The following is a 25353-nucleotide window of genomic DNA, read 5'->3' on the forward strand; positions in this document are numbered from 1 at the left end:
TTTTCACCTGGTACTTCCACAGTCACGTTTCATTTCCAGGGAGCGGTACCATTGGGTGAGGACAAAACTGCTTCTGGATGCCATTGGACAGACATAGAACCAATCAGAGCAACGAAGTGATGTAGGCAGAGTGCCAACCAGACAGTGTCAACAGACGTGCAATCGGTAGTAAGGCAAACCCATCTTTTAGAGGATTTTAGAGGCACTCACTGTTCTTCTTTTGCATACTTGACATTGTCCAGGTCATTCAAGGCAGAAGCAAGAGCTGTTTCACATAATCGCTACGTATCAGCGGGAGCCGCACAGTCGCTCTTTGGCATGAAGCCCACTACATATGAGGTAAACGGTTGCTATTGGCCCTGCCTGTTGTCGACTGAAACGAAACATCGGTGGAGGGGGACCAGACCCTTTGTGAAGTTAATTTCTCCTCTAAATGAATTATGGGTCTTGTTTACTTAGACTAATTGTGCAGTTCATCGCGGGCGGTAACGTGACATAGACGGCACTGTGTAAAAGAGGATTTAGCACGTTAATGGCCATAAGCGCAAAATGAAATTCAGTTAGCCATTTGCAGGTAATGCACTTTGTGTTTTGTTAAGCATGAACTCTGCCTCATAACAGAACGTGTTCATGCGCTGGCGTTAAAAAAAAAAAAAAAAAATTATCTGTGTGCATTGCCCCGGCAGAATGCAGCAGAATTATTCACCACTTTGCTTAAGTAGTGTGGATGGAACGATAATTAAATGTCTGAAATGGGAGATTGCTTTTTTGTTTGTTTTTAATAGTTAGCGCATTAGCAAACATCAATATGTGTGTCTATGTCATGGACAAAGCGTGACGCATCGATGAAAGGAATGATCAGGTGTCACTAAAATGTACTTTGTGCTCAAAGCAGAATAGAACTATGGTCCACCTGTTACACATGGAGACATTTATTCTTGAAGAAACAAGCACAAAGTAAGCTGTTGACTCTTTAATTATGCCCAATGTTTACAATGAATGATTTTTTTTTTTGTTATTTATTTTTGCTACCGAGGAGGTGGCGACCTCTCTACTGCTGGTACAGCAGGCTAATGCAATAAATTAAAGTCAAGATTTCAAATGTGCAAAATACAAATGCTGTCAGCACCTGCTAATTTACTTTTAACTTTGATAAATCGTGTTGCTTGTGCCAGCCGCACCTCTTTGCATGTGTCCTCCCAGTTTTGTGCATTTGAGTCGACAAATTCCAGTTTGCATATTCATGAAGGCAAACACACTAAATGGACAATATGAAATGGACAAAGATGCAATCGTCAGTGTGCAGTTATTAAATCAGCCTTTTCTTTTTTTTTTTTGAGAGTGCTATGGTGTAGGCACCTGTTTTAACAGACACAAACTTTTAATAAATGAGGCCCCAAGTCTTTCATCAAAATTACGTTTCAAAGCTTCTACTCTTGTGGCTACATTTAGAATTGAAATATTGAACATTGTGTACCACGTTTCACCTTGACACACGGACCTTTCAAGAGACCAGGCCCCTTGGTGGCCATGATTAGACATCAGTTATCCTAGATCTAGATCTTAGGGCAGGTCTCCCATTGATGATTTTTGGCCCCAGTTGTCTTTAAGATTTCAAAACTGAAGAAACTCTGCCCAAGTTACTAAAATAGCAGGTAAAGCCTTTAGTTGATACTTTATACTCACTTTCATATAAATGTAACCAAATATTGCAAAATATACCCCGTACAATTCCCTTTACACAACTATTCGTACACAGAAGTAGCATGTTTTCTTCAGTTTTTTTTTTCTTTTACCTTGTTTATATGAACAGCATATTTTTTATTTATTTAATTTTTTATCCTTTGGCTTGGTGTGACGTTATTAGACTTTTTACCTATTGATGTTTTAACTCTTATTTTATCTAGTTGTTCTTTTAGCCATGGCACTGTTGTCATTTTGTCTTGTTCTGTTTCTCAGTGTTTGCAAAACGAGATAACTCACTCACTGTAAATAAAATTTACCCAAGGGTATAATTGAATCTGAATCCACTTTTCCAAAAAAATCTAAAATGTTTAACATCTCAAAACTGTCTTGTGGTGAAGAGTGGGACATGTTTAAAACTTTCAGTTGCTGACAGTTCTAGAACGCTTTTACTACTTGACAGGTCACAGTTGAGTAGCATTCATTTATTAAATTAAATTTACCAAAATGTATACCGTTTGCTATCAAAAACTGGTAATACGTCATCACTTTTAATGATGTAATTTACTGGACTGTTTTACCTTGATACATGAAGTTTTTTCCTCAAAATATTGTGGACAAGTTTTCAGAGACTCAGCCCCCTGGTGGCCACAATTAGAATGGCTGTGCCAAAAATTCAATGAGATTTTAGTGAGATGACCTTGAAACATTGTTTTTATGAAAACATCTCTTGGCAGCCTATATATCAACAGTCCTTTCTGTCAATCCTGGCACATACGGACACATACGCACAACATTTCAAACCTGCTCAATGGGAATTTGTTGCTTTATTTATGTTATGAATTGAACATCTGAGGTTTGGAGAGAAATTCAGACAAAACATTGAACAATACTAGCTTGGACACTGTTGGCCATGTTCTCATATCTTCTAAACTAAAACATTCTATGGCAAAAACAATCAAATATTTAATTCATGAAAATAACTTAGTCTTCAGTAAGATTTTTTTTTTTTTTTTTTTTAAACAGCTCACCTGCTGCTTTGTTCAGCAGTCATAACTGTCTGTCTAGCATGTCGTGATTACATCAAAAGATGTGTGACAGAAACAAATCAAACTGCAGCAGTACATTTCTAGAGATTTTGTCATACTGAATCACATACTATAATCTTTCTCCTGTAATTAATATTTCTCCCAGTTAACCACAGTTGTCGGCCAAATCACCCGACAGGCTAAATCAATTTACAAAACAGCACGCTTGTTTAAAAATTGATTAACATTTAAAACGCTGTTAAATGTGCATTGTGACAGGCATTCTTAAAACTCTGCAGGAAACTGCTGCAAGGATGCACAACGGTGCCAAATACAAAGGAAGGGCTCCATTTTTTCTCAACTGTAGCATAGTTAAAATAATTCTGCAGGAAATGAACAATAAAAATAGATGGAATAAACATCCAGATATCCCAACATCGCTACAGTGTATAGTAACAACACTGCAGCAAAAAGAAACCATGACAGAGTCTTGGGGAACAACCAATTTAAAAATGAATCTTGATTACAAATTTCTTGTAGAAATCGGGACATGAAGTAACTAACCAATATACCGCTGATTGAAGTGAAACCGCAAGATCATCATCATGTGTTGGTGCTGCTCTCGGTGGCGTCTGAGGTAAAAGGTGAAAGACGGCATGTATGTCATTTTTTTTCTCCAACATGAAGAAAACTTCTGTGCGTTTTTTCTCAAGCTTGATTTCAGTCACATCCTCGGCCTTTAACGGTTTGCCCAATATGGGCAAGTTTTAATTCATCAGCAGCTTTTTTTTTTTCTTCCTTCAGCACTTTCTTGTCATCCACGTGGCAGCAGTTACTCTCCGCCCACCTTTAGCTCGGAGGACGTCTTCTTGAAGCCTGCTTTGGGTTCAGGATCCAGAGATCAGAGGTTCAGTTGAAGCCTAGACCAGTCCCCTTCGGCCTCTGTGAGGCCCGGATGGGCTCGGTGATGCCTCTTCCCTCTGGACCCAGGCCCATCCCTGGAGTCCATCCCATGCTCTGTAACATACGGTTCCCCATGTTCGTCTCTGGGATCGGAGAAGACTCCCCGACGACACCTGTAAAGACAAGGACGACGTCAGCGAGGCTTGTGTGGGTACACCTAGAATTTGGATCTTAATCAATATGCAGATCCTTTCAGATGAGCCAACAAAGTGGCTTTGATATGCCTCGTCACTTTTCTTATCCAAGAATTCTGCATTGATAGCACAATTAGCCAGTCAGGTTTTATCCCGTATGCCTGAGAGTTTTAATAATATGTGACAATGATTGATGACTGGTGACACCCTTTACTCAATTAATCCTAAAACAGTCGAGCCAAAACACTTTCTTCTCAACCTTGTCCCTTGTGCTTGTAGGTGCGAGACAGAAGGTGAGGACGAAAGGAGGCTGCTGAATGCAATGAGCTGAGGCGACAGGAGGAGGGAAAACGAGTGCCAAAAATACAATAAAGGGAGCAGGTGGTAATGAGTGCCAGATGGTGCGCTAGGTGTACATCCAATACCTGAGGGGATGGTAGAGCCAAGGGGGGCTGCTTTTCGTCTACGCTTGACGTCCCCTGTACACAAAGAGCCGAGGTGACCACTGGTCTGTCTGCAGAGGCAGCCAAAAAACACCAGAAACCGCAGCATTAGTTTTCTGTCAGTACTCAAGTAGTTTACATTATTTAAAACAGCGCATTACACACTGGGAACCAACAGAACACTGCCACCATGACTTCACCAATTTTGAAACCAGACAATAAAACGTGCAAAGAATTCACATTATGCAAAGATTTATAGACCCACAAAATAAATAAATCTGGTGGTGTGCAGATATTCCAGCAGACTGAAAATGTAGGTTCAAGTGTGTTGTACTGAAGTACTGTATTGTTGTTAACATAAGACCCTGATTATACGATGCCCCCCTTTTTCATAACATTTTTAGAAAAAAGACTATTTGAAAACCAAAACATTTCTTAATAAAAAAATTTTATTTTAAATGAATGCTAATAAAAACACATTTTATGGGCAGCATGGTAAGCATTCAAGACATTTTGGGTTTTTTTTTTGGGGGGGGGGGGGGGGGGGGGGTTGCCATATACATTCTGTCCCACACCATATCTCTTGGCTGCTTGAGACTTGTTTGAAGACTGCATTTCTCAATGCGAGCTTCAACTTTGCATCAGAAGTTCTCCTTAGTTGCTGGTTAACTTACCTGGCTTTTTAAGAACTGTCTTTTCAAGACTATCACTGTGTCCCGCCGTCAAGCAGCACTCGCTATGGGGCAAGTCACCCGGAGGCACACTTGTTTCACGCTTACTGCTGCAGCTGTATATGACATGTAAAAGTCTAACTCCTGAATATAAGGCAACCCCACTGTTTTACAAACATAGTGACAAGAAAAAAAAAAATACTAAATATTTTTTGGAACAATGTGGTATTTTCAAGCTAATGTGGACACAAGGCTTCAAGAAGTAATTCCTGTGGTGTAATAAATGCAAATTTCAATAAGCTTTCTTTGTAACGTCAATTATAAGGCAACCTGCAAAACACAATTTAGAAAGTTTAAATGCTCAAGCTTAGGAAAACGCATTTTATAATCCATGCATAAAAGTGTGTAGCAGGTGTACGTTAAACAGTTGTGATGAAGAACTCTTGAATTATGTAACACTGCTGCTATGGCTGACATCTTTTTGTCACCTAACCTGATGGCAGCCCACTTAGTGTTGACACATTCAAATGTAGTAATTCCCTCCTCACAGTTTGTGTTTCACAGTATACTTATTACCAACCACTAAGGTCACATTAGAGACCTGCAGTAAATTAAGTTTAACATCTCAATACAATAAGATAATACAGCAGCATTACAGCTTTCTTGTAGCTGCTGATAACAGCAGTGAAACTGTCGTCACTAATCCACACGTTCATCACCCCTCAAAAAACAATCCCATCTCTTGTCTCCATTTGTGAAAACACACAAAGTAGGCTGTTAGTGGTGCCTTCTGCACTTTCTTGTCAGTATTTGAGTTTTAAAAGGTGCACAATACTGTAGTTTAAATGCTATTTTCCACGCCACCAACAATGCAACGAACACACTAAACCTAAACAGATGTTAAAACTCGGCTCTGCTGTGGCTATGTTGGTGTACCATCATCTGTCAAACGCACCAGCATATTTAGTGCAGCGAACTGAGAGGACGCTCGAGAAGCAGCTTAACAACTCAAGTGTCTGGATTTATGAATGCGATACCAATATGCCCTGTTTAAAAAAAAACAAAAACAACTGAGCTGACCCCTGAAACCAATCCTGTGGATCAGCTTGGGACATCAACAACCATTATAGATCACTAGTGCTTTCATTTGTCTTCACCTGCTGGCTGTTTTTACAGAACAGCTTCTTCGATGTCCTCGGTCTGTCCGTGGGTCCCAGTGCAACTAAAGATTGAAAAAATGAAAGAAGGAGAAAAGAAACATTTTGTGTTATTCTTCAGACACGAAGAGAAAACTGCCAAAGATTATTTTGGGTCCTTTGGTGAAATGAAAATTTCTATTCTGCATGTGATTTCTGTATGCCTAACAGCCAGTCAAGTTACAGAAATCTGAAAAAGGAGAAGCCAAGAAATATTGTTCACCTGTTCTCTTCTAGATGCTGAGCTAAACCAGGGCCTGTTGGAAATAAAACAGTATTAAGTGATGTCCCACATTCACATCAAAACAGCAACAGACAATGGCCTGGGGGAAAAAAGAATCGTTTCACAAAAAGAAAATGATGTTGATTGTAAAGCAGGGTTTAAATCCACATGAAGACACTCACTCGTGGGAGTCCTGGGTCTGCCTGTTCAGTCTGCTATTGAAACCCTGACTGGTTCCAACCTGCACCCCCTCTGAGACCTGGGGGTTCCCATGAAGACGATTCAACCGTGCCTGAAATCCTGATAAATGCTCATTTTAATTAGGGTAACGACATGTTTTTTGAAAGTGGATTAAATCTTGCACCCTGATTTGAACCAATCGTAACACAGTGACGTGAAGCATTCCACCTGTGTTTGGCTTTTTGAACGCTAACCTCTCTGTGCTGCAGGGCTCATGAGGGGAAAGGACCCCGTGAGGATGCTGTTGAAGACAGGATCAACTAGCTCTAGTTCCTCTGACACAGCCTCCCTCTCCCACCAGGGAACCACTCCTGCTATTCCACACGCACCTCCAGGACCCGAACCAGAGCCCGGCTCGCCCTCATAGAACCAGTCGCTCTGCTCATCGTCACCTAAATGGTCGGACAGGATAGAGGCCAAAAAATGTGAGTTGAAACTGGTTTGGAGTGATGCAAATGTGATGATGGGTGGTAAATGTATTTATTAGCTACTGTGCACATTTTTACCACTCTTGTCCTTGTACAAACCTTGCCTCCCTTCATCATTAGTGTAGAGACCTCCATCACTGCTGTTGCTGACACTGCTGGTCTCGCTGACACAGAAAAAGTACATGATATAAAATTAGTTTCAGCCCAGACACAACAGCTTTTTTTGCTTCTAAATCTGCTGACGTACAACACACTCAAATTCATGTCAAATACACACAGTGGAGACGGTGGATTTGAAACTTGTGCACACAAGACACAGAGGAGAAGGAAAAAGTCAAAACACTAACCACCTGTCACTCATGTCCTCATCTGAGCCCTTCTGCTCTTCCAACTCCATTTTGTCTTTGGACCCTTCTGTTGGAGATGAGAAGGGGTCCTCACTCTCCACCACCACCCCTTCATCTGCAGCCTCTAATCCCAGCCTGTGATTCGTCAGCTTCCTCTTCTTCATCCTGTTCTTCCCTCCCCCTGGACCAATCAGGCTGCCGCCGCAGATCTCCATAGAACTCCTGCCCTCACTTACACCCACTCTGTGCAGCCGGCTGCCAAGAGGGGCTTTGGGGACGGGCGGGGGCCCCAAGAGGGTGGAAGAGGGGGTACCTGAATCCAAAGGCGGGTCTATAGCCATGCGTTTCACCTTACGCCGCCGTCTGAGGCTGCGGGTTCCTTCAGCTGAACCAAGAAGTCCCAGGTCATCCTGCCAGAGTGGGCGCTTGCTTCGTCCCATGTCAGCACTGAGGGGTGTGCGGCGTTTGGGACCAAACTGTTCATCTGAGTCGCTGTTGTCTCGGGCATGGCTGTTGGCAGCAGAGACGCCTCCTGTATTGGTGCGATAGTCCTGCAATAAATGACAGTGTGGTAAATATAATACTGTGACACCAACGCTAACCGGAGAAAGATAGAAATAAACCATGAGGTTAGAAATTAAACCAATACAAAAGCAGCCTGAGGCCAAAATTACGCAGTACTGACCCATTATAGTAGAAGTTAACTTCCTCTAGGCGTAAACATTTATGCATCCAAAACACTCAACATAAACCAGCTTCCATTTAAAGTGCAATGAATCTGTATAAAAAAACCAAAAAAAACAAAACAACTCTAAATTAAACTTAGGGGCAGTCGTACCTGTATGGTGATGTTCGGCCAACAGACATTTGTCGATACAGTCAATCACAATATCTTATTACAAATGCTAAAGGCCGTAGATATGATTAATGATTCTATGACCTTAGGGTGGTTCAAACCCTTACTCTGACATGTGGGACACCTCAAGACACAATACTGGAACCTCTTTTATTTCTCTTATACAGTATATGAATGACATGCCAGCTGCTGTCTTTATGATAACAATTCTGCATGAACATTTTCAAAAAAAAAAACAAAAAAAAGATTTGTTATTAATTGGAAGTGGTAAATACATTAAATTTATTTTTGTGCTTAAAGCCTACCCTGTCCATATCCTCTCATCTCTGGAAAAGAACAATGTATGCATCAAAATTATTTCTGGACCTTTGCAGACCATCTTAAGTGTTTTACTAGAGGAAACTCTGCTTATAAACAGTGGTTTATACTGGAAAACCCTGAAGCCTCCATCCACTCATCCAGCCTCACCTTGTGTTCATCCACACTGGACTCTGAACCCTCGCTGAGGTGGCCTGTTTCCCATGGCGGGTGAGGATTGTCTGAGCGTCGCTTTCTGCCCCTTCTTTTCCGAGCCTGCCTCTTCAGCAGGCAGCCCACAGCCAATGCATGGTCTCCTCCATCGCCAAAAGCACCGCGTACAGCTTGTTCTGAACTCTCTTCCAGTGCCGATACCAAGTCATGGACCAGCTCATCCATTGTCCGGCGAAAGTGCCTGAAATGACAGAAAGGCTAGATTAGGTTAGGAGATATAGGTTTAGCCTCCATGCTGTCTTTGGTGAATCAAGCAACTGAACCCAATGGCACTCTCAGAAATGGTGCAAAAAATAAAGTACACACACCCAACAACATTAACTGAGGTGCTGAAAGGCAGATGAAGTCACTGAATATCTCTTGAACTTCATTTACATGCAGTATGGTACTGTATGATAAATCTGCATGGAGTAGCCAGTTCTCAAAAACTGAGTGACTGTGCAAGAAGGGGACTCATGAGGGAAGCCACTGAGTCATCATGACAACTGTGAAAGAATTATAAGCTTCTGTGGATGTGATTGAAGAAACTGCATTGTTCAACTTCTGTCTGCGGCATCTCACCAGTTATACAGCGTCATAGTGGTACGAAAGATTTTCTTACATAGATGTAAAATTTGAGCTACAGTTTGCCGGAGGGTACATGGAGACTCAAACCTATCTTTAATCCATTTTTCTCTATGAAAATCCATCTCTGTTCCACTCCACCATGAAACTGGCTGGTTTACAACAAACGCTGCATTAAGCAATTTCTCCAATTACAGCCACAAAATAAATAAATCCTTCAGAGTTCTCTTGGCTATCTTGGTGGCTTCCCTCACTTGTCTCCTTTCTACCTTATAGTTGTCATGCATCCATAAGCTTGTGACCACACTGTTCATGTGTTCACCACAAAATAGTTTGTTAAGCACATATTAATCATTAATTTCAAAAGAATATGGTCTCTCACTACTGAATCTAGGCGTGTATCCATGGTGAAACATTAGGATCAGGACAGACAGCTCAAGCATCTGCAAAATACTTCATCTATGTTTGGCATGATGTGCGGATTTTCACCTGTATCTGTTAGCTCGTACCTTGTGAAACTTTAATATACAAAGCCGACCCGCACACACGTGTCTTGGCAACAGTATCAAGCAGTTTTATAGTTCTTAAACATTGTTGGGGGAAAAATGCACATTGTTCCTATTGATTTATCCAACAAAGATGTAGCTCAGTATGTTTCCAGATTATGATAAATCTGCCATAAATCTGAATAAAATCTATCCTAAAAAACCTCCACCGTTTGGATGAGCTGTTTTCGTTATTAGCTTTACAAGCTAACGCTTTTTTTTGCTACACGCTAGCTAACGCTGAGCCGAACAGCAATACTGTGCATTTTACTCGTGTAAACGACAACGAACTCGCTTTTAAGTAGTGTCGTTTCGAACTTACTATCTTTAACGACTGCTGTTGGAAAATGAACACCATAAACGTCTTTAACATACAGGCGCTGCTAGCCTCTTAGCATAGTTAGCCTTAGCTCCGCACCTCCGGCTGATTCGTGCGAGAAGGACCGTCAACAAAATGTAACGTCCGAGTGATTTCGAACACCACCTACCAGCTGGTGCCCGCTTTGCCGATGGTTTTTAGATTAGTTGCACGGAACATTAAAGCCGCCAAATATCTTCAGCCAAAAACAACGGATAAACAATTACACACCGCAGAAAGCATCCTGACACAAAAGCTGTGGATCAACGAGTCTGGATCAATATACAACAGTCGGGGGGACACCACAGCGGAGAGAGCTGTGATGCGTTCAGGGGCTGTACGAAATATGAGCTTTATGATAGAAAGCCTTCCTTGTGGGATTTTTAATGGCACTTTTTAATATATATATGTATATGCTTTGAGGAAGTCCTTCTCTGTTCCATTCCAGTAGTTGAATTGTGCCCAGTTTCTTCAGATCTGCATGTACTTGCGTGGTGTAAACACCAGATGGGGATGTAGCTGTGCACATGATGAAGATGAAACTTCTGGCCTGTGCCAAGTTCAGTTAAATTGCCTTTTCTGTATCACCAAAGGTCACCAGTAACATCAGTGTGATATTAATTGTACATCACTGGAAAAGTTGCTGGGCAACAGGGACACTGTGACTTCACCACGTGTGTGAAAGAACGGGTGCACCGGTCTTGTGTTCACGTCAATGGCGGCTCTGCAGGCGCAGCAGTCAGCAACAACACGGCTTTCCCTTTCTGTGATGCACTGAGAGATTTGCATGATGAAGAATCATTTTGGCCTGCATGGGAGAGAGGGTGCTTTGTGCAAAGGTCACCCGATGGTGTCTTACTGTGTGTGAAACTACGACTAACATTCTGACACACAATCTTGCCAGGTGTCCCACCCCGAATACCTAAAAAGTCAGAGGGTCTGGTGGAGGATGGCCAAGCCGAGACGATCTCATATTTCGGAGAGGGGGGATCAGGTAAAATTAGTAAGACACTGTCCTCCGGCACATCGTGCAGTTAGACACTGGACACAGACCAGAGCGGACTTATTGCGATTCTAGTGAGATTTTTTTTTAGAAAGACCTGAGATCATCAGTAGTGATCAGGACACATGATGGAATCATGACACCGGTGGAGGACATCGACGACTTAGACGAGGTTGAGCATGATGTCAGTGACACCACTTGGAGCTGGGTAAAGCCCTTTCTGAATAATCTGCATGTGTGGAAGTCTGAAAAAAGCAAAGAAGCGTGCATGAACAGAGCACAAGTTGATCTCTGAAGTCTTTGTCCATCAATACTGACATGTAAACTAAGACACTGAGACATTAGATGTCATGATGGTAGAGGCCACGAAGCTGTATTTAATTTGACTATAATATGAAAAGGGGCAGTGGTCATATAAATCATTTAATGTCAAGAATGGCTAATTTTCTATATACAAAATACAGTCTTAAGAATCTAGATGTGGACTTTAGGTTTACCAGTGATTACAAGTGAGGCATCAACCCTCAAGCGATGATGATATATTTTTGTGTACCATTTTCCTAATTTTAATCGGAAAAAAGTTTCCTACCATGAATTTGTCAATCTATTTGTCCTGGATTTGTTCATAGAATTTTGTAAGGATCGGCTGATCCATGTGGGGGTGATTCTTTAACTACGGGCACTATTGGCCTTGTAAATGTAATTTCCACCACACCATTGCCTTACAATATAAAGCGCCTTGGGGCAACTGTTTGTTGTGATTTGGCGCTATATACATGTGCTCTGATGTTACTGTTTATCTCCATAGAAACTACCCACACAACCTTTTATACAAACCTTTTAAAGGGACATTATTGTTGTGGTGGAAATTACGGCAATAGTGTGGGACAACTACATTTCGTTTAAAAAAATCACAACAGTTGTATGACATTGAATACCCCAATTATGTTTTGATTATTTTACTGATATTTTATTCAGAGATATTTTAAAACATTAGAAAAAACGTTTGTTTACTATTCATTTTTATCATTGAAGATCATGCCTTTCTAGTTGATCAGGCAGACTGTGTTTTTCCCTTATAAATCCTTTGCCGGGTGGTTTGGTGACGTACCTGATACTAATTACGCTGTTGATCATACGTGTTGAAAAATGATATGGGTATCATGTGCTGTTTGTGTCCAGGAGAACATTAAGTCCTGCTTTTCCAGTGATAAGCAGCTTGTTCCCAGTAACATGTCTCAGGACAGCTGTATGGCTCATATGTCTTTGGTTAGAGAGAAGCCTCTGGCGTAAAGACTGATGCAGGTTAAAGCACCAGTGCAGGTCGACTGTGCAAGAATATTCTTACTGTATTTTGCATGCACATTGATTGAAGCTTTTCTTACACACATGCAAGGTGCTTCTCTGAAATAAAGAAAAATACAGTTTTATCAATAAAATCTGATTCTTATCAAAATAAGACCATTTTATTACATTATTAATGTCAGTCCAGCATAAGCACAAACATGCCCCATCTTGAAATGTTAAATAAAGAAATATAGTATGAGCAGAATACATTATTTGTTTACAGATTAGCTTAATATGCAGTCTCGTTTCTATGCCAGGTCAGTGCTCATGCAGCTGTAGCGGGATGAAGGTCCCGGATCCTGATTGAAAAGACGTTCCCGCTAGCTTGGCTAACGGGGAATTCCCCTTTGGCTGACCTGGTAGAGGAATGGTCTTTACTGCGAGCCATCCGGGTTCAATCCCACCGCCGTCCCGGCCACAAAGGTCCTGTGGTCACAATCTGGCGTCACAAACAGGATGTGGGTAGTCACAGAACATGCTTAAATGCACCTGTGACTTCGGGACAGTCAAAAATGGTGGGGAGATATGTAGCGGGATGAAGGTCCCGGGTCCTGATTGAAAAGACGTTCCTGCTAACTTGGCTAACGGGGAATTCCCCTTTGGCTGACCTGGTAGAGCAATGGTCTTTAGTGCGAGCCATCTGGGTTCGATCCCACCACTGTCCCGGCCACAAAGGTCCTGCGGTCACACAGCTAACACAGCTGCTAGTGAGCAATTACAAGAACACAGTATTTGTAGTATGTAGTATTTCTTTCAAGTGACTGCAAATTGCATTAATCTTTTTGTAGATCATTTTATTCTTTGGCAAATAGAATTTCCTAAAATCAGATGATGCATCCGATGTATAATAGCTACGATAGCCACCTTCATAACCTAGTGTGAAAAACCTAGTACTATTAAGTCTAAATGGGTATTTAGCTTGTAGGGTTTTGTAGTTTGGTATCCCATTGTCCATGTTTGTTCATGCCTGGGATTTCCAAATTGTTGATCAAATTGTGCATTGATGAATATGTACTTTAAGGAGTGTGAAATTAAGGGTGAAGTGTGGCGCCTGAATTGAGGTGGACAGATAAGCGCATTTGAGAAGTGTGTCCTGTTGGTCGGCTCAGAAAGGCCCAGTGATCGTGATGACATGCAACATGGTGACTAGTTTATCACCTTGCACAGAAAAAACATTAATCTGAGATACAAAGAAGAGTTCTCCTGCATGGAGTGCTGCAGAAATGTTAGGGGAAGTCTGAAAAAAGTGACTTTTGCTGACTTTTCCAAAATGGTGTGGACTACTTGGCTGCTATGAATGTTACTTGACCCATTAGGGTAAATTAGTAATAATAAAAAAATAGTCATTAATTCATTATTATTCTATTTTGTAGACATTTTAAAGAGTGCAAAATAAAGTTTGTACTAAGTACAGTCCCTCTAATCTGTGCACCATTGTAATGAGTTACTGCAAACACAATTTTCAAATGAAACAAACGTTGCCCAACCTAAAAGGCAAGCATGAACATGCCTTATATTGAGATGAAGAAAGCAACGATTAAGATGTTTTTCCTTTTTAACAAGTGATCTTTTCATGAGGTTTCATAATATTGGTTCATAGCGATTACGTAACAGTAATGTCGCTAACAAAGTCAAAATCAGTGAATTCAAACCATCAGTTTATCTCTTCTGTATTGTGTATGTGATTTATATGTTATTAAAATTAATTTGAATTAGCTTTCAAGAAACTTCAAAACAATATTAGCCTTTGAGGAGTGCACGGGAGTTTGGTGGTGTAATGAAAATCTCCTAAAAAGACGCATTCTTCTTTCTCGAAGCAAGTACAGGGTGGAAAGACTGATTCAGTTTAAAAATCTCACACTGTGTGTGTGTTGTGGGGAGGTCTTCCTCTTTCTATGGTCTGAGTTTATGTAATACCTCTGTATGTGTAACCAGATACTTCAAATATTTTGTGCTGGTGTTGAGCGCTGCTCTACCCCCAGTCAACCACTTCCTCTTCACACACTTAAAGCTCCATAGGTCTCTGCCTGCACATATGGCATGTGCTCTCCACAGGCCTGTGATTGGTCAGAAACATCACCTCACAACATCAGACTCATCAGACAGCGAGTCTTGACGCAACCTGTAGTAGTGTGGCATAGCAACAATATCTCATTAAAACATGATGTCGTGCGGAAATAATGTGAGACTTTGAGACAAAACACACAATTTTGACACAAAAAAAACAACAACAAACTGTTGCTTCATGAATTAAGATGAGAACACCACAAAAATGGAAAATCTTACCAAATATATTTTCCAAATTTTAGGCACTATAAGTTAATATAAAACACAATCCCCGAATAAGTAAAATTTCAGAGAGATAAAAAGGACTTGTTTTTTGACAGTACATCTTAAAAAGCTTTTTAAACGACAGTCTTGGAAATATCTTGTTTCGAGTCACATCGCAGGCAAAGTGATGTTTTCGAGTTACAATAAGATTTTTAAGCTGCCGTGGTATTTGTAAAAGGTGTAACTTTTTTTTAGTATAAGTAAAATACAGCTCAAAATGAGTTTTCCCAGCTTATTTCAAGACTTTATCTCAAGAAATCTTTGATAAATTGTCACTTCTTTCATCCACAGATTTTTATAAAATATGAAAACAAGGTGTTTTTAACCAATTTGATTCTTCAAAGATCACAGCGTCATCCGTAAAGTTAGCAAGTTTGATAGTGGCTAATTGTACTGCACGCAACCTAGCCAGATGATATCTGTATTAGCTGGTATTGAATTAGAAAACCACAGAAAATTGTGCTGATTTGTTTTTACAAATCTGTACACTCAGTGAGTTAGTTGAACTCAAACCATTTGAGGAAACCGATTGCTTTAAACCATTTGAGTTTGCCAACTTAAATAAAATAATTTTCAACAAATTAATTAAAGTTTTAGTAACTTAACAATTTATAGTTAATTAAACTTATGTCTAGTTTATGTTTTATGTTTTACTAACTACATATGCACAGCACCTGCTGGCCTCCGTTACATAAACTCAATTAAAATAAGTGAATGGAATGCACTGAAAATACATCACCAACACTTAAATGCCCCAAACTTTTAAATGCACTTAAAGGAACTGAGTAATAACAATTCATTTTTGAGTTAGTTTAATTAATGGAAATGAGTGACTAACTTTTTTTCAAAGTTTGTGTTACATTAACTTAATTGTTGAATTAAACTGAAGTGTTTGGTTTAACAGTGTACTTTGATTGTGCAGAACTGAGTGAAAATCTGGTAACATACAATGGTTAGCAACAACACGCTGGTTATGATAGATAGCTGCTAGCATGACCGCTAGCCAATACCTATAATGTAATAAGAATGCATCTGGACTTTCCAGCAGTGTTACAGCCGAGTGAAAAATAATATTAGTCTAGTTTTAGAGCAGTTTATGCTTTGGGAAAACAGTACTTTATAAAACCAGATTTTTTATTTATTTTTTAATAACTTCCACCTAGTCTGTGCAGTTTTTGTTCTTGCTTGTCACCCTTTGGCACATATTAGAAAGGAAAGTACTAGCAAAAAAAATGTAATTCACCGCAACAAATAAGCCATTTGCAAAAAAAAAAAAAAAAGAAGAGGCGCGGGGCAGTGGGGGGAACAGGCCTTTGTTGCCAGTGTTGCCACTGCGGCAGCTTAGAAGCACTACTGTTTGGAAACTCAACACCTGAAAGCTGATTGGTCAGCAGGCCGTTACCACTGCACTACGTCATTCACTCCTAAACGCTCCCAGGGAGATAAAAGTGAGTGTTTTGCTTCGCTGTAGTCTACTGTAGCTGCTTGCAGGCTTATATCAACGCACTGAGTCACCTCTGCCACATAATGCTTCCTCTGTTTAAGCATTTTATTCTCATTCACTGCTGACTGAACGTTCTCTGCCGTCACATTCTGCCTGAAGGTAGGATCTTATATTTCTATTTGCACCCGATGAGATTCGTTTTCTCTCCAAAATATCTGAACAGCACCTGGTTCTTGTAGTCATTCATGTCCGTCATGTTTAATTCTCATCTTTTAATAAAATATTTTCCTTTAAACCTGAAAAGATTCACAACTGTTTCCATACACGGTTTCCTTGACAAATAATGTGCAATTACAGTCTATGTCAATTAATTATCTGTTGATGAATTATTCATCGGTTGTTTTGACATAAGTAGTGATCTGACATGAGACTAATGATTCAAATCAGAGTGCATTTACATTCATAGCTGGATGCATCTTTCAGCTTCTCCTTTTCTCCTGGGCTCACCACAGCAGATTTGTTATGGATAAGGGTTGCTAAATGTTATGGCTTTCATGCAGCCAGTAGATGGCAGTAGATGTCCTGATATAAGTCTGTCCGGTGAAGTTTGAACATTTTATACAATTAAATTAGCAGAAATTAACCCTCTTTGATTAGGTAATACTATGAGGCTCATGTTAACTGTGGTTTGTCGCTCCTGAATCAAGTCGATGTGTACGTACATGCACATTTTCAACCAAATAACCTCAAAAATCAATAGCAGACATTATAAGAATATTCATTAAATGTAATCCTGAACTTGTATCTGCTTCAAAATGTTATTAGTTCATCTCCGATCCAAGACTTAAAGCCTAAAAAAAGCTTCTTTGGCAGACTCAACAAAAATATAAATGCAACACTTTTGGTTTTGCTCCCATTTTGTATGAGATGAACTCAAAGATCTAAAACTTTTTCCACATACACAATATCACCATTTCCCTCAAATATTGTTCACAAACCAGTCGAAATCTGTGATAGTGAGCACTTCTCCTTTGCTGAGATAATCCATCCCACCTCACAGGTGTGCCATATCAAGATGCTGATTAGACACCATGATTAGTGCACAGGTGTGCCTTAGACTGCCCACAATAAAAGGCCACTCTGAAAGGTGCAGTTTTATCACACAGCACAATGCCACAGATGTCGCAAGATTTGAGGGAGCGTGCAATTGGCATGCTGACAGCAGGAATGTCAACCAGAGCTGTTGCTCGTGTATTGAATGTTCATTTCTCTACCATAAGCCGTCTCCAAAGGCGCTTCAGAGAATTTGGCAGTACATCCACCAGCCTCACAACCGCAGACCATGTGTAACCACACCAGCCCAGGACCTCCACATCCAGCATGTTCACCTCCAAGATCGTCTGAGACCAGCCACTCGGACAGCTGCTGAAACAATCGGTTTGCATAACCAAAGAATTTCTGCACAAACTGTCAGAAACCATCTCAGGGAAGTTCATCTGCATGCTCGTCGTCCTCATCGGGGTCTCGACCTGACTCCAGTTCGTCGTCGTAACCAACTTGAGTGGGCAAATGCTCACATTCGCTGGCATTTGGCACGTTGGAGAGGTGTTTTCTTCACGGATGAATCCCGGTTCACATTGTCCAGGGCAGATGGCAGACAGCGTGTGTGGCGTCGTGTGGGTGAGCGGTTTTCTGATGTCAATGTTGTGGATCGAGTGGCCCATGGTGGCGGTGGGGTTATGGTATGGGCAGGCGTCTGTTATGGACAAAGAACACAGGTGCATTTTATTGATGGCATTTTGAATGCACAGAGATACCGTGACGAGATCCTGAGGCCCATTGTTGTGCCATACATCCAAGAACATCACCTCATGTTGCAGCAGGATAATGCACGGCCCCATGTTGCAAGGATCTGTACACAATTCTTGGAAGCTGAAAATGTCCCAGTTCTTGCATGGCCGGCATACTCACCGGACATGTCACCCATTGAGCATGTTTGGGATGCTCTGGACCGGCGTATACGACAACATGTACCAGTTCCTGCCAATATCCAGCAACTTCGCACAGCCATTGAAGAGGAGTGGACCAACATTCCACAGGCCACAATTGACAACCTGATCAACTCTATGCGAAGGAGATGTGTTGCACTGCATGAGGCAAATGGTGGTCACACCAGATACTGACTGGTATCCCCCCCAATAAAACAAAACTGCACCTTTCAGAGTGGCCTTTTATTGTGGGCAGTCTAAGGCACACCTGTGCACTAATCATGGTGTTTAATCAGCATCTTGGTATGGCACACCTGTGAGGTGGGATGGATTATCTCAGCAAAGGAGAAGTGCTCACTATCACAGATTTAGACTGGTTTGTGAACAATATTTGAGGGAAATGGTGATATTGTGTATGTGGAAAAAGTTTTAGATCTTTGAGTTCATCTCATACAAAATGGGAGCAAAAACCAAAAGTGTTGCGTTTATATTTTTGTTGAGTATAATTAACACAATCCACCAAATAATTGCTGATATGTTTGCCATGGTTGAGAAACTTAGTTTTGCAAACTTTGGTATTAAATGATCATCTGTGCAAATGTGACTGAACTGGTGGTTCAGTATTAGCATTGTCATAAATATAAGCAGTCACTGATATCTAGCTCAGAGTCCAGACAGACCAAAAGAAATGAGCAGTTGTAATATTCCCCTTATTAGGTTTCTATCACCGTGTGGGATGAAGTGTACTAAGAAGGTAAAATTTGTGGCACATCCACATTCCAGCTTTCAAAAGGAATCATGAAGCCTGCAGCTTGTACAACCCCAATTCAGGAAGAAAAAAAAAATGGGAACCACACAGAAAATGCAAATGCAAGAAAAGGACCACAAAACAGGACAACAGATCAAATTTAGGCTCAGATTTCCTATATACCTTCTGGCAAAGAGCAGCTGAAACCACTCCATCATGAAGCTGTATAACAGTGATGCAACAGACAAAAGTTGTATTATGCATAGGTTTTCCATCCACAACCACAAAAGACCACATCTTCTTCAGAGCTGTAATGGGTCTCTTGGTGGCTTCCCTCACTCGTTAGTTTTTGCGAACTGCCTCCTTGGCACATATTTACCGTACAGTACCATACTGTTTGTATTTGTTAATGATTATTGAAAATCAAGATATACTATTCAGTGACTTGGAAATGTTCATGTATCCGTCCCCTGACGTGTCTCAAGAAAACACTGTGTAAAAGGGATGATTTAATCCTTATACTTAGAATAAATTGCACCTGTCCCAACAGTTATGGAATGTGAAGCAGGCCTTAAATGCATGAATGGATATATATTAACAAATTCAATTAAGCTGACCACACAAAGCATGAAATATCTTGGGTTGCTTTTGTCTGCAATGAAATAGATGTAAAAGTAAGAAGCACTGTATTTTGTTTTTATTTGCATTTTCTACATCATACAATTTTTTTTTTTCTGATTTGGGGTTGTATTTCAATTAAATAATATAATTTCTGAAAAGTTCCGCAAAGAGTATTTAAAATGTTTACTCTTGTAGCTCCTTTTAAAACCAGGCTGCAGTACAATGTGAATGTTTCCCACTGGTTCATCTGTATCTGAAGGGAAAAAGTCTATTTTTGGAAGAAACAGCTCTGCTGGATGCACACAGAAGAAGCAGTTGACACAAATCGCTTTCTTTATAAAATTGGCTCCCATCGTCAGGAGCATCATAACTCAAGTCTTTCATTTCTTCTGCAGAGGTTGTCATTGGTTTTGTCTGTGTTTTTTAAAATGATTCATTGAAGGCAATACAGTGGAAAACAGTGCTTGTTATAACATGAACAACCCAATTGTAGCTGGTAATGCTTCAGGCGGTAATTAATTCGGATAAATGGATGTAGATAATTGGGTGTCTTAAAAAAAGATGTTTAAAATACCAAATAGATTGGCCCTGTTATAAAAACAAGTATACATATTTTTGTTTAAAAAAGAATGGTTTGCTATACCACCGGTTATTAGTGCACATTGGTCCAGATGTGGATTGAAATAAACATCTGTCACAATATCAGTCTCCGGTGGAGCTACATGTCCATGGTTGCAGCTTTAGTTCAAAAACTAGTGTTAACATAGGTAAAAGAGGTATTTCAACATTGTATTATCAAAGAGAGAGTGGTGTATGAGGACTAGTTACGATGAAAAGTCAATATACTTTTACTTTAATGAGTTCATTCAGTCACCTGGAGTCAAACGTGCTTGTAAATGTTAGGCGTATTTATAATGTCATCATTCAGAAACTCCCATAATCCTCCTCACGTGTCTCAGAATACCCAACTTTCCATATCTCGTGACAGCGTTGGGTAATCCAACCAGTCTGTACCCTGGACATTTTTGACATTGAATCAGTGACAGTCAACGAGCCTTTTACCTCTTTTGTCTGAGGTAAATGAATGGAAAAACAGCTGTAAAGCTTTTCCCGAATTATCCAAAAGTGGTGGCAGGAAGAGATTCTTGTCGGACAAATTACCCATGAGCGCAGAGCTGTTAACAACAAAACAAACAAACAAAACAAAATAACTTCATTCCAGCAATTGAAAGTTAAAACATAGCTAGTCTTGTTAAATTTGTATATATGGTGAACCATTTCTTTAGAATTCCTACAACTTTCTTCCCATTTATGTTTACCCTTTTTCCATCAGACCCGACAGACCATGAACTACGTGGGCCAGTTAGCCGGTCAGGTGTTTTTCCAGGTTAAGGAGTTGTACCGAGGCCTCAATCCCGCTACCCTATCAGGCTGTATTGACGTCATCGTAGTGAGACAGCCCGATGGATCCCTGCAGTGCTCGCCTTTTCACATTCGCTTCGGCAAGTTGGGCGTCCTCCGATCCCGAGAGAAAGTGGTAAGGTGATATAATGTGGGCTTTTGCAGTTAAGGATGGAGGTTTAATGTTCTTGATTAGTTCAGGCTTCTTCTGCTGTTCTCCAGGTGGACATTGAGATCAACGGAGAACCAGTGGATCTACATATGAAGCTGGGGGAAAATGGGGAGGCATTCTTTGTCCAGGAAACAGAAAATGATCAGGTACAGAACAAAATGATAATAGTAATATTGATGTAGGTTTGCTCTGCCAAGGCCAAAAACCCCATCAAGGTCTGGTGGTCCATCTTCATCGCCTCAAAATAATCATCTATCTGTCATAGTCAGTACACAGTAATTAAACCATTACTTAAAAAGCCATCACTTGACCCAGCTATCTTAGCTAATTATAGGCCAATCTCCAACCTTCCTTTTCTCTCAAAAATTCTTGAAAGGGTAGTTGTAAAACAGCTAACTGATCATCTGCAGAGGAATGGTCTATTTGAAGAGTTTCAGTCAGGTTTTAGAATTCATCATAGTACAGAAACAGCATTAGTGAAGGTTACAAATGATCTTCTTATAGCCTCAGACAGTGGACTCATCTCTGTGCTTGTTCTGTTAGACCTCAGTGCTGCTTTTGATACTGTTGACCATAACATTTTATTACAGAGATTAGAGCATGCCATAGGTATTAAAGGCACTGCGCTGCGGTGGTTTGAATCATATTTATCTAATAGATTACAATTTGTTCATGTAAATGGGGAATCTTCTTCACAGACTAAGGTTAATTATGGAGTTCCACAAGGTTCTGTGCTAGGACCAATTTTATTCACTTTATACATGCTTCCCTTAGGCAGTATTATTAAACGGCATTGCTTAAATTTTCATTGTTACGCAGATGATACCCAGCTTTATCTATCCATGAAGCCAGAGGACACACACCAATTAGCTAAACTGCAGGATTGTCTTACAGACATAAAGACATGGATGACCTCTAATTTCCTGCTTTTAAACTCAGATAAAACTGAAGTTATTGTACTTGGCCCCACAAATCTTAGAAACATGGTGTCTAACCAGATCCTTACTCTGGATGGCATTACCCTGACCTCTAGTAATACTGTGAGAAATCTTGGAGTCATTTTTGATCAGGATATGTCATTCAATGCGCATATTAAACAAATATGTAGGACTGCTTTTTTGCATTTGCGCAATATCTCTAAAATTAGAAAGGTCTTGTCTCAGAGTGATGCTGAAAAACTAATTCATGCATTTATTTCCTCTAGGCTGGACTACTGTAATTCATTATTATCAGGTTGTCCTAAAAGTTCCCTGAAAAGCCTTCAGTTAATTCAAAATGCTGCAGCTAGAGTACTGACAGGGACTAGAAGGAGAGAGCATATTTCACCCATATTGGCCTCTCTTCATTGGCTTCCTGTTATTTCTAGAATAGAATTTAAAATTCTTCTTCTTACTTATAAGGTTTTGAATAATCAGGTCCCATCTTATCTTAGGGACCTCATAGTACCATATCACCCCAATAGAGCGCTTCGCTCTCAGACTGCAGGCTTACTTGTAGTTCCTAGGGTTTTAAAGAGTAGAATGGGAGGCAGAGCCTTCAGCTTTCAGGCTCCTCTCCTGTGGAACCAGCTCCCAATTCAGATCAGGGAGACAGACACCCTCTCTACTTTTAAGATTTGGCTTAAAACTTTCCTTTTTGCTAAAGCTTATAGTTAGGGCTGGATCAGGTGACCCTGAACCATCCCTTAGTTATGCTGCTATAGACTTAGACTGCTGGGGGGTTCCCATGATGCACTGAGTGTTTCTTTCTCTTTTTGCTCTGTATGCACCACTCTGCATTTAATCATTAGTGATTGATCTCTGCTCCCCTCCACAGCATGTCTTTTTCCTGGTTCTCTCCCTCAGCCCCAACCAGTCCCAGCAGAAGACTGCCCCTCCCTGAGCCTGGTTCTGCTGGAGGTTTCTTCCTGTTAAAAGGGAGTTTTTCCTTCCCACTGTCGCCAAGTGCTTGCTCACAGGGGGTCGTTTTGACCGTTGGGGTTTTTCCGTAATTATTGTATGGCTTTGACTTACAATATAAAGCGCCTTGGGGCGACTGTTTGTTGTGATTTGGCGCTATATAAATAAAATTGATTTGATTTGATTTGATAGTCAGGTGATATGGGGGGATCCCCTTGGCTGCTTAAGTCCTGAACAGATTGGTTGAAGAAGAACATTACATGATCATAGTGCCATGGCTATCATTCCCTCACAATGCAAGTGTTCATCCTCATTCAAGTCTCCCTAATGTGTTATTCATTTGACACAAAGTCATTCCAGTTAAGTACCCAAGGAGCCTCCAGAAAGCCTGACTGCCAGAAATATTCAGTAAGTGAGGAAGCACCAGGATCCTAAAGACTAAAGACCTTCTTTCTCCTGCAAAGATGTCTGCACCACCAAAGACCTCTATCCAGCAACCTCATGACTCCATTAGCTCTTCCCATGGGTCTCTCAACCTCAAAAGCTGAGGTCCCAGAGACATGAAAGTCACTGTCAAGATAATGTGGGCTATATTGGCTGAGTTCTGCACATCGGCCCTTCTATCTGGACCAAGATATCATCTGAGTTGTGGACTGACATGTGGTGTGCTACTTGATATTATGGCCATGTGGCGCAGTTCTCTTGGCATGACCCATCACGGAGTTGCCTCACTGAAGTGCCAGCAACTGTAAAGGGCAAAGGTGACAGGGGACACCCACATATCACCATGGTTTCATTCTGTAGTTGGAGATGGATGGCTGAATTGGAAGCACATAATGTGGCATGCAACCGATTATCTAGAAACACAATTTGGTTCAAAACTGGTGCTTTATGCCTGTAGACTATGTGGATTATTGAGTGCTATCATTGCATCTATTCTTACATTAATAGAAAAAAACTTTGTGGTTTGGACTCTGTTTGTGGTAATTCAAAGGTGTTACACATTACAGTTATTTGGCAGACGTCCGCGGTTCAGGTGAAAACACATCCTTTTCTGCCTCAACCTAAACACACAGACACACCTGTGTTTACTCGTAGTAGTAGTTAGAACAAAGTCACACAGTGTGCCGAGTTGGCACAGATACCAGGAATGTCTCCTTTTTTCTTTTTTTTTTCCTTTTTTGTCTGAACAACCCTCTGCAGTTCAGCAGTTAGAGGTCTGAATGCTGCTTTTAATAAGCCATGGATCTCCGCCGTACATTCCACGGTGTGTCCTAAGGACTAAACATTAAGGATAGATGGCATTTTATTTGCTTTTGCCAATCTAAACACATCACTTGTGCATTCGTGAAATGTACAGATTCAGTGGTTGATAAGTGAAATGAATAAACTCAGATATCTGAACATTTCAGGGTTAAACGCTTCCCAAGTAATCCAGACAGTGAAGGCAGAAATAAGGTTTTATTTGTTTATTTATTTTTAACTTTAGAAAAAATAAATCCAAACAGTCCACTCTGGACAGGAAATGATATGACTTCTTACTCTTCAGCGAGAGAACACCAGCATATTTTCATCTGGAACTGCAACAGATTTTACAGCGTTTCATCAAGAAATTATTAACCCCAACCCAAATGAAACAGAAACAGAAAAGCGTTGTTTCTGGTGTAGCTCAAGTGGAGATGATGTGTTTGCCCTAATCCTAACCCCAGCCATAGCCCAAACCCTAATCCCAACCATATTCCTAAACCTGGCCCAAACAGTTACCCAACCCTAACCGCCGCATAACCATAAAATTAATCTTACCTTCTTAAACCCTAGAGTCCCCAGATTTCGGGACTTGCCCTGTTTTGGAACATTTGAACACTCATAACTAACCAATGCTGACACCAACATACACTTATGTCAAGCAAAGTCTCCTCTACAAAAGTATCCACTTCAATCACATATCAACTAACCACAGCTGAAACGCCAAGCAAATAAATACATAAATCGGAATTATTTTTTTGGGGTGGGAAAAAAACCTCATTTACTCCTACAAGTTTTATTTACTTTCAATTTTTTTGCATCCACAACATCCCCAAGGACCTGTCTTTTAGCTGATCCAAACTTTTGCATTTTTGATCTTGTACAAGCTGAGAGATAAATCATAATGTATGGGTATGTGATTTTGGTGAAATAGGCTCTCAGGCT

The 25353-nt window shown here is 40.5% G+C and overlaps 2 protein-coding genes across 5 annotated transcripts in view; one reads left to right on the forward strand and one right to left on the reverse strand.

Annotated features, from left to right (window-relative positions):
• Positions 1-2491: 2491 nt before the first annotated feature.
• Positions 2492-10561, reverse strand: gpatch2 (G patch domain containing 2). 4 transcript variants are annotated; one of them, XM_034162191.1, is made up of 10 exons: positions 10442-10561; positions 8681-8924; positions 7357-7907; positions 7109-7173; positions 6776-6973; positions 6524-6641; positions 6342-6375; positions 6080-6144; positions 4234-4322; positions 2492-3787 (listed from the first exon to the last, which is right to left on the reverse strand). In XM_034162191.1, exons 2-10 carry the CDS (start codon positions 8906-8908, stop codon positions 3621-3623), a joined length of 1515 nt encoding a protein of 504 aa, XP_034018082.1. In that variant the 5' UTR covers positions 8909-8924; positions 10442-10561; the 3' UTR covers positions 2492-3620. The 4 variants fall into 4 exon arrangements, with proteins under 4 accessions (XP_034018082.1, XP_034018081.1, XP_034018080.1 ...); XM_034162190.1 differs by having other exon boundaries at positions 7360-7907; positions 10341-10495; XM_034162189.1 differs by having other exon boundaries at positions 10341-10495.
• Positions 10562-11318: 757 nt separating this feature from the next.
• si:ch73-21k16.1 (phosphatidate phosphatase LPIN1) overlaps positions 11319-25353 on the forward strand; it is a 32078-nt gene continuing 18043 nt past the window's right edge. The window contains exons 1-3 of the mRNA XM_034162249.1: positions 11319-11421; positions 21026-21229; positions 21316-21411. Of these exons, the coding sequence (XP_034018140.1) occupies positions 11350-11421; positions 21026-21229; positions 21316-21411 (372 nt within the window). The 5' untranslated portion in view covers positions 11319-11349. The remainder of the gene's footprint in view (positions 11422-21025; positions 21230-21315; positions 21412-25353) is intronic.

Source organism: Thalassophryne amazonica, chromosome 21, assembly GCF_902500255.1.
Source record: "Thalassophryne amazonica chromosome 21, fThaAma1.1, whole genome shotgun sequence".
NCBI lineage: Eukaryota > Metazoa > Chordata > Actinopteri > Batrachoidiformes > Batrachoididae > Thalassophryne > Thalassophryne amazonica.